Source organism: Carassius gibelio, chromosome B10, assembly GCF_023724105.1.
Source record: "Carassius gibelio isolate Cgi1373 ecotype wild population from Czech Republic chromosome B10, carGib1.2-hapl.c, whole genome shotgun sequence".
In the NCBI taxonomy this organism is placed as follows: domain Eukaryota; kingdom Metazoa; phylum Chordata; class Actinopteri; order Cypriniformes; family Cyprinidae; genus Carassius; species Carassius gibelio.
Genome location: NC_068405.1, coordinates 19,044,105 through 19,054,551, shown reverse-complemented (window position 1 = coordinate 19,054,551; position 10,447 = coordinate 19,044,105). Strand labels below are relative to the sequence as shown.

At 36.0% G+C, this 10,447-nt stretch overlaps 1 protein-coding gene across 1 annotated transcript; it reads left to right on the top strand.

Annotated features, from left to right (window-relative positions):
• The first annotated feature begins 256 nt into the window (after nt 1–256).
• On the top strand, nt 257–9,598 carry LOC127966517 (excitatory amino acid transporter 1). Its single transcript, XM_052567550.1, has 10 exons — nt 257–608; nt 1,329–1,575; nt 1,800–1,937; nt 3,516–3,720; nt 3,795–3,837; nt 5,123–5,391; nt 6,781–7,014; nt 7,100–7,294; nt 7,380–7,514; nt 7,934–9,598. The coding sequence occupies exons 2-10, from the start codon at nt 1,395–1,397 to the stop codon at nt 8,142–8,144; spliced, it is 1,611 nt and encodes a 536-aa protein (XP_052423510.1). The 5' UTR covers nt 257–608; nt 1,329–1,394; the 3' UTR covers nt 8,145–9,598.
• The last annotated feature ends 849 nt before the right edge of the window (nt 9,599–10,447 follow it).

Genomic DNA, 10,447 nt, shown 5'->3' with positions numbered 1-10,447 from the left:
CTTTAATTGGTTTAAATCACTCCAAATGTAAATGACAGAGCGGTGACGTCACCTCCGGGGATGTGAACGGTTCACACACTAGTGAATGAGGGAAGGTCTTTTTGTGGGACCTGTGGGAGAGGTGAGTGTGTGAAAGAACTCTCACCCCACAGGAAGTCCCATCACGAGTGTCATCTGAATAGAAAAAAAAAACAAACAGCCGAGAGCGTTATTCCTCGCCCTCCAAATCACAGAACGAGTTTATTCTCAACCCCTGGAACCGTCTCTCAGGATTAAATGAGTTCTGAATGTTTAGCGTTGGATGTCACAGAGACACGACTGGGGTAATGGGGTTTTCAAATTGGTATATTCTAACAGTTTCATTTATTTTAATGTGAGAATCAAGCATGAACCCTTCTGCCATTCCATCATTCATGTACTGTACCACCACTGGGCCCCCCTTTGAAGTGTCTCGAGCATCTCCTATTTGGAGTTCACAAGCTCCTCCCCTTCTGAGATCCTGAGCATCAGGAGCTTCTTACTGGTGGAAGGTTATTAAATTCCCAGCATAAACTTTTTAACTCTGATCACTCAGGGCATCTCTCAGCACAAGAGCTCACTGGAAGCAGGTAAGCAGCTCTTCTTCTCTCAGCTACTTGTAGCTATGGAGCATTTATTTTTCTGAGCACCATTAACCTGGAAATCAGATTGAATTATAAATGACAGTATTAGCATTCTGTAGAATTTAAAAATACATATTTTATGTGGTTCACACTGAATTGACGGACCTCAGCTACAAGCTACAAGATCAAATAACTGTACGTCTTATGAATTCATTTTTCATTTGTAAAGTAAAAAAAACCTTACATTTACATGAATTTAATTGCCTATAAAATGCAATATATAATAATAAAAAGCTTTCATTTGCATAATATAATTGCATAGAATGTATATATTTAAAATGTGTGTGAATTTATATATTATTTTAGTTTTTAGTAATAAAAATCATGCATTTATTTTATCATTTCAAATATTTATTTAAAAAAAATCTGAAATTTAATTGCATGTTATATAGTTTAAATTATACATTTATATCGTTTTAATTAAGTAAAAAACCTGCCATTTACATGGAATGTCCTTGCATTTATCATATATTTTAAAATAGGCATATAATTATTTATGCTTATAAATTAAGTTTTTCCAATGAATTCCCCTACTGCACATTTTTAGGTTGCATTTTGGTTTTCCATTATTTTTTGCTGTCTTTCCCATTTCAACGCATTGATTTGGGATTTTGATCAGTGGGTGTGCTTGATAGAGTTTGTCTCATTTTTTCTTCTTCTTGTGAGGTTTCTTTTGGGTCACCGGTTCAGCCCAGCTAGTTTGAACGGAGTGTGTTGAGTGACACCACCAGCATGACCAAAAGCACTGGGGAGAAGCCGCGGTCGCGCAATCGCGTGCAGCAGATCCGAGAGGGAATTCACCTGCGTTCCCTAAAGGCGAAGAAGAAAGTGGAGGACATCACTAAAGATGACGTGAAGACCTTTCTGAGAAGAAATGCTTTTGTGCTCTTAACCATTGGAGCTGTGGTCTTTGGTCAGTGCACCTGGTTTAGTGAAATTATTTTTGTTCAGGAAGTTTTCAAGTATGAAAGTTTCCTCTAACCATCTAAAGAAGTCATCTAACCTGAAGTTAGTGTCTTGGTCAAGGACACAAATCTACTGTACAACCTAACAACCTACCACCAGTTTGCTGTTTTGACAATGGATGCCTTTAAATGTATGCTTGATTTTTGAAATGCTTTTATTAATTTTTTTCAGGTATCATGCTGGGTTTTGCTTTGAGGTCATATAAAATGTCATACAGAGAAGTGAAGTATTTCTCCTTTCCTGGTGAGCTATTGATGCGTATGCTGCAGATGCTAGTGCTTCCCCTTCTAATCTCAAGTTTGATTACAGGTATGATATTTCATTGTTTTGATAAAAAAAAAAGTTTTTGCCAGAAATGTATCATGCAACAGTCTGACTGTAGATTTTAAATCAAATATGTTACAACGATCTACAGCAATAACAGAGAACTTAAGTCATAACTGAAAATCTTAACTCTTTATGGAAAGTATAGAAGAAAAAGGGGTGGAGCAACTAGGGCATTGTCCCAGGCCATATGATTAAGAAAGTCCAATGAAATCCTCAATGGTCTAGCTGCTCATTGAGTCTGGGCTGATGGGATCCATCTATAAAAATGTTGTCCCGGGCCCTGAAAATTTAACTGACATAGCTGCTTATAATGAAAAGGCAAATAGTGATGTGAGGACATAGTCAAACCAAGTCATTAAAAGAATGAGAACGTGAGAATGACATGGATTTGAAATAGAGGGAGTGGCTTGACTTTTAAAATAATTGTATAGGATGTGAAAGAGAAAAGGGATGAAAGAAGCATAAAGAGGAAGGAAATTAGTGGCCAATTAATGCCAACACAAAGTCACTCAAGAATTAAAATGCCTCCGAATTCAATGCATAAAGTCAATAGGTCTCAGACAATTAGTGACACAGAAAGACTTAACATGCAGCTGACTGAACAGCAATGACGTCACCTTGTTTTTTTGTTGTTTGTTTTTTGTTCAGATCTCATAGCATTACACTGGGCACAATTTTCTGGTTTGTAGACAGTGACCTCTTTATGCTTCTATTAAAAGCAAAAAATGTAATAAAAATAAATAACAAAATAATAATAATTATTATTTTTGTACTTATTTTTGGGACACTTTATTCTGTAATTGAGGCACACTTGGGTGTGAGAGGGGGCTGTCTTGTTTATTCTCTTCTTTGTTACTGCAAAACATGAGTCATTTCTTTAGTTTGGTACAAGTGCATTGGGAGACTGTTTGCTGTTGCTGTGGAGACATAGAGAGGGTGGCATGACCGCTGAAACACAGAAAGGTGCAGGAATTTCCCAGGCCTGTCCGAGGGTGAGAGAGATGAACGAATGCAGATCAAGAGAGTGAGAGAGCGTGGTCGAGAGAGATGGAGGATGAACAGAGGAAATTGTCAAGTGAGAGGTTGAACTTTAAAAGATGCTGAAGTTTGGGCCCCCAGGAGGACGAGGGGACCAAACAATAGCTGCTTTCTCTTCCTGCTCTGGGGATCAGGGCTGCAGAAAGGCCCCGACTTGTTCAAAATTCAAACCTTAATTTGTTTTGGCAATTCAAGTCTTTTTGCTCTATTGACTTCTACAATGATTGCAATTAATCCAAAGAGACTTTTAAAGTCAAGCGATATAGTACTTTTCAGCTAAGTGAAGATTAAGTCATGAATCTTTTGTCTTTCACAACCACCACATATCTTCATGTCTCTACAACATCTGGTGAGATTTTTGCATTTAAATCTAAGGACAAGACCTGGGCTGCATTTCCCAAAAGCATCATAAGCTTAAGTACATGGAGCTGTGATCAACTTAGGCTAACGATGCTTTTGGGAAACACAGCCCCATGGTGTTCTTATAGAAAAAACTGCTAAATTCGAATTCTTTCGGTCTAGGTATGGCAGCATTGGACAGACGGGCATCTGGAAAGATGGGCATGCGTGCAGTCATATACTATATGACAACCACTTTCATCGCAGTGTTCATCGGCATCATTATGGTTCTAATTATCCACCCGGGCAAAGGCTCAAAGGATGAATTCGCTAAACAGCAGAAGATCCAGCAGATCAGCCCAGCCGATGCCTTTCTTGACCTCATCAGGTAATGGACCATCGGTTTTTCCAAATTACTGATATGAACCAGTGACATTATTCATTATACACACTCTTTTGCAGAAACATGTTTCCTCCCAATCTGGTTCAGGCCTGCACTCAACAGGTGAGAATGTTTTTCACATGATCCAATTATTCAAAATTGTGTGTTTTTTTTTAAATACCATCTTAGATAATCAAAAAATTTTTATTAAATACTATCTCTCTCTGTTGCACATATAATGAAAGCATCGGTAACAAAAAGGGGGGAAAATAACAGCATTTTTTGGGGGGCTAAAATTGTATTTTACTCAAATAAAAAGTTGATTTAATTTAATATAAAAAAAATATTTTACAAGTTATTTTACTGTAACACAATGTTGTTTTTTATCCGCAAAAATAAAGAAAAAAAAGAAAAACACAATAAAATAAAAATATCTCGAAAAGAAAAAAAAAAAAACATTTAATCAACTGTATATAAAATAATGTATAAATTGTATTATTTTCATGTAACTCTAAATTGTGAAACTCTAAAAAGTAAATGTACTCACCAACAGATCAACATCAATCTTTCTGAGGGTAAAGATTTACAAAAATGTGAGGTGCACCATAACAGAAGTTAAAAAAGTTTTATTTGATTATTTCATTGAGTCATAATTACCATTTCTTCATTACAAAAAAAAAAATCAATAGAATATTGTATAAAGACTCTCATAGAATAGAATATATGTGCATGGCATAGAATAAGTGGCCATAGATATATAATATTTAGATATATATGTCATAGATATATAATATTTTGAGTGTTATGAAGTTCACAAGCAGTTTGGGGTGAAATTCTAATGTTTTTCTGTTCAGCAGGAAGTCAATTTATCATTAGATTTGATAAGACTTGTTGACATCTCAAAGGACAAAAGCTTAAAATTGATCACTCTTGGATCCAAAATGTTTTTCTGGGAGGCCTTGAATTTATAATTGTACCAGTATTGCTCACAAGTCTTGACAACGTTTCATTTCTCCTCCTGCTGGCCCGAGCCAGTTAACTTAGCATGTAAAGAATAGATATTTTCCACTTAGCATTTTGAGAGTCTGGCTTGAGTTCGATCCACAGCTGTGTTTGGACCGACTGAGAGTTTTGGCAGAGCTGTAATGGTGCCACAGTCGGATATAATGGCACAGAAATGGAAATATAATGACACTGAAGAGCCTGGCAGTGGCTCACAGTCTGTCCGGACACACTCCACAGGGACACCCTGTAGTCAACCAGATCAAAAAAAAAAAGTGTTTCACAAATATCGAAAAGACTCTATCTGTAGAACTTTTCTAGCAATCCAAATCCCTACATCTGAAAAAACAAACTGGATTGATCAGATTTTTAAAACTACTTCTTTTCTCCTCTTCTTCTCCTGTAGTTTAAGACCCAATATGGCAAGAGGGTCATTTACGTGAAGGTCATAAACGAATCAATATTCAACCTAACTAACGCTACCCAGGAGATTGCCCAAGAAGAGGTGATCCCTCTCTCGGGCACCACCAGCGGGGTCAATGCCCTCGGGCTGGTGGTGTTCTCAATGTGCTTCGGCTTGATCATTGGGAATATGAAGGAACAGGGACAGGCTCTCAGAGACTTCTTCGACTCCCTCAACGAGGCCATCATGCGACTTGTTGCTATTATTATGTGGTGAGTGATTCCTGACACACAAACAGTGTTGAAAAAGTCAACTAGATTAAAAACTGTGTTGATGTAGCCTAAGGCAGGTTTTCCAATATCCGTTCCTTATTTTAAACACGAGTTTACAATAAACTTCAAGAGTGAGTGTAACTTTTGATCAAGTGTTTCCTAAATCGATTTAGCTTTTAATTCTGCTGTTAATCAATATTGAAACATATTTTCTTGGAAATGTGTCATGATTTCCTCAAACATATTAAGCAGAACAACTGTTTTCAACATTGATAATAATAAGATCAGCACATGTGACCCCGGACCACAAAACCAGTCATGGGGTATATTTGTAGCAATAGCCAACAATACACTGTATGGCTCAAAATTATACATTTTTCTCTTATGCCAAAAATCATTGGGATATTAAGTTAAGATCATGTTCCAGGAAGATATTTTGTACATTTCCTACTGTAAATATATCAAAACATAATTTTTGATTAGTAATATGCATTGCAAAGTACTTCATTTGAACAACTTTAAAGGAAATTAACTCTTGCACTCTTGCACCCTCAGATTCCAGGTTTTCAAATAGTTGTATCTCAGCCAAATATTGTCCATACACCTATGGAAAGCTTATTTATTCAGAAAAAAATAAAACTGACCCTTATGACTGGTTTTGTGATCCAGAGTCACATATTATAATGATTTCTTAAGGGTCATGTGTCACTGTAAACTGGAGTAATAATGCTGAAAATTCAGCTTTACCATCACAGGTATAAATTACATTACAACATATAATCAAATAGAAAAAGGTTGTTTTTAAATTGTAACATTATTCCACGATATTACAGTTTTACTGTATTTTTATCAGATAAATTCAACCCTGGTGTGATTTTCTTTCAAAAACATAAAAAAATCTTACAGAGCTTAAACTTTTGAATGATAGTATGTAAATATGAACCATTATCATTTCAAAACCATAATAAATATTTGTTTTTGTCTCAAATTTATTGGTATTTATTTATTGGAATTCCATTCATGAGGATGACTTGTTTTGTTTTGAAATAACAAAAATCCCCCTCCAGAAGAATAACTACATTTTGGTTGCTTGTCATGTAAGTAACTTACAAAAAGACATTCATTATAATTCACCACACAAACGCCTCATCATAGTTTCACCTTACGATCAAAATAGATGAAGTTCCCGTTTGTCTGGACAGAATTGTGCCCTGTGATCTCATTTTGTGTGACCCTTTTTCATGACCCCTTTTTCATCACATGTGTAATTCATTGATGTTTCGGGAAACCTTATTAACAAGTGCTGCTTCCGTGGTTCAAAATAAAACAGAAATAAGAAACTTGAATGAATGTAAATGTATCTTTAAACACCATTCCCCATATTTCCAGGTATGCACCTATTGGTATCCTCTTTCTGATTGCTGGTAAAATCGTGGAGATGGATGACATCACTCAAATGGGTGGTCAGCTCGGCATGTATACGATTACGGTGATAATCGGCCTCATGATACACGGCATGATCGTTCTGCCGACTTTGTACTTCGTCATCACGCGGAAGAACCCCTTCGTCTTCATCACGGGTTTGCTGCAGGCCCTCATCACAGCTCTTGGTACTTCTTCCAGGTAAATCCGACGATGTCAAGCTCTCAAAATCAGGAATGTTTAACTCTCATTTGACTTTTTCGTGTATTTTGTTTAAAACTCCCAGCTCAGCCACTCTTCCAGTTACCTTCAAATGCCTAGAGGAGAATAACAAAGTCGATAAACGCGTGACTCGATTCGTGCTGCCTGTTGGAGCCACGATCAACATGGATGGAACAGCGCTGTATGAAGCCCTGGCAGCCATCTTTATCGCCCAGGTTAACAACATGGAAATGAACTTCGGGCAGATCATAACCATTAGGTGGGTTATTTTAAAATCGAAGTAATTTGTTAAGAAAACGGAATGAGGTTTCTGAGTGTGATTAATATTGTTTTTAATAATACAGCATCACAGCGACTGCTGCAAGCATCGGGGCGGCCGGCATCCCTCAGGCGGGTCTGGTCACAATGGTTATTGTGCTGACCTCCGTCGGGCTCCCGACCGATGACATCTCCCTCATCATTGCAGTTGATTGGTTCCTGTGAGTGACCCTTTGTAGAATCTTAATTTGATTTGGTTTAAAAGGAAACAATGGCACACTGCAATGGCATGTTGCAAAATAAGGTGTCTGGCACTTTATCTTTCTTGGGACTCATTTTTTTTTATTATCAACCCAGGTGACACACTTTTTTGATCTGTTCCCATGAGACTTGCTCCATTTTTTTCCCCTGTGAATTTCATGTAATTCAGTTGGTTTTAGCATAGAAACATAATTAGGCTAGCCAAATTAATCATTCCAGATAAGTTACACAGCTAAAAGAGTCGCTTTTTAAACTAGGATGAACACTGAGATGAAAATAGGAAACTTTTTTACAACTAAACAAGTATCGCTGGTATTTACTGTCTCAATAAATAGGTTCTTCATTTCCTCTTTTATTCACTTTTCCTTTGCACTTACAGTGATCGACTCCGCACAACAACCAACGTCCTGGGAGACTCTATAGGAGCTGGAATCATAGAGTTCCTGTCCAAAGATGAGCTTCAGCACTGCGATGTGGAGTTGGGGAGCTCAGTCCTGGAGGAGAATGAAGTGAAGAAACCTTATCAGGTGATCCGTCAGGAGAACGAATATGAGAACGAGAAACTGCAAGACAGCGAGACCAAGATGTAGAGGATTCATAATCAACCCCCAACCAAGGCTTTGTTTTGTGTTTGTATATGTACAGTGGCCCTAAAAATATATGAACACTCAAGATACACTTAAAAATATAGGAATGGCATTGCTTTTAATGAGAAAATATCAAACTAAATGGCATTTATTTCAAGGAAATATAGTACAAGTATGGTATTTAAGCATTTGGACACTTTCTGGTTGTCAAACTTGGAATAATATTCATAATTATGGATATGAACTACACTTAACTTCATGCATTCACAAAAATGACTAAAAAAGTGAGATCAGTTTTGAGAAAAGCTATAAGTTGTTGCTTGGTTTGATATTTAGCTCTCTACGGTATGTAATAAAATTCATATGTTTTTGAAGTGTTGATTAAGTGTCCAAATATTTTAGGGGGCATTGTATATGTATATTTACTTTTGATTTTATATATTTCATTTTTTAAAACTTCTTTTGACCTTTTACTGTTATTTTGATTTTGTGCTGTTGTCTCCTGTCTCCAGGTCATACCGATTATTACATTGATTTGACAGGAGAGTTTTACCCTTTTTAAATGTTTTTCTTTATATTAATAATTAGCTGAAATGTGAATCTATGTGGAGGGCATTGGTATGTTGGTGACAAGCGTTTGTTACATGCGCTATAATACAAGCAGCAAGATTTAAACCGTAAGAGTGTTAAGAATGAGCAGGGTCACGACTGTACACAGAACTGATTTTAAGCAGAAATGAATGTCAGTAAATTATTCCTCTGATGAACAGACAGAAGTTCATTACACTTTGTTTAATGAACGAGTATGAGGGCAGGAATCCAGGATAAAATACTTTTGGGCTCCGTATATAAAGTGATCATCTAAAAATGGAGTATAGGATAAGCCTATGTCAAACTGTAAATATCAAAAGAAAATGTTTAACTTTGAAAGCTGATTTACATATCTTTATGTATGAGAAGACTCAGTGTTTCAGCAGCTATTACAGCAGACATTTGTGTTTTCTCAGCAGCTCCACTCAACTAATCCTAACACACACATACTTTTATGCATTTATGAGATTTTTTACTGTTTTTTTATTTTGCTATAGTTCATCCACTGACCCTTTTATTGCCATTTGCTAACATTAACGATAAATAGAAATAATATGCAGCTGCTACTGATCATTAATTGTAGGAAAATGGACTTAATGTTTACAGTCCCACGGTTGCAATGACATACAGAACTGAGTTATTCTGAAAACTGTAAATCTTTTGAAAATGTGGTAGACACAGGTTGGACTCACATGTAGCCTACTCCGCTGGAAACTGTGATCTTATATTTGTTGGCCTTTTTCATGTTGCTGTATATTTCCTGTCAAGTCCATAAAAAGCAAAATGGGTGATTAGAACCATAGAATAAAGAGCATACGAATGTTGTGTGTTAAATATAGTTTTGAATAAAATGGAGAGTGGCGATGCATTGCGTGAAAATGTTTGTTTTTCTGATGATTGATGAGTAGTTTTCAAAAAACTCTGCTATGAGATTGGAGAATTAACCTAATAAATATAACGAGGGATTGACAAATATATTAATTAAAAAGACCAAGACAAACTTATACTCCACACCATAATAAATAAATAAATAAATAGATAAATAAATAAATAAAAACTTACTTAGTCGATCGTTCTAAATGGACAAATGCTTCCATCTAGTGGTTAATGGTTTTCTTCAGACAAACAAAAGCGCTACATTCAAAGTTAATTCACATTTTTTAAATTAAATGTCCAGTTAAATGTCCAGTTACACAAATGTTTTATTTCTGTATCTATTTAAAAAAAAAACTATATTAGAATATTTTAAAGATTCTGTCCTCAACATTGAAATTACAGTATAAATGCATAAGTTTATCCTAATTGTTGGCCAATGGCTTTTCAATTTTTGTGCATTACCTTTTTACAGTTTTGCTGTTCAATAAAAGTTGTAATGTTTAATTGTGCTACAAAGCATGTAGATGTTATTTAGTTGCAGGTTCCATTTTGACAGTTTGTCCCATTCAGTATGACAATATGTCTTGACGCTGGGGTATGTTGTCACAAAAAGTCAGCAGGTGTTCTGTAAAATGCATCGTTTTTCCAGGTTCAAATGTTTAATAGTTACGAGTTTAAAGTATATGCCTATACCGAAATTACAGAAGTCATATTTACTGGCATAACATATTTATTTACATCACGGACATTTCTAGTGTAGTACCGTGAGAGGGCGCAGTTGAGCTGGAGTACGTGAACAAAAACACATTGGTATAATATAATTGTCAAATATTCGTGTA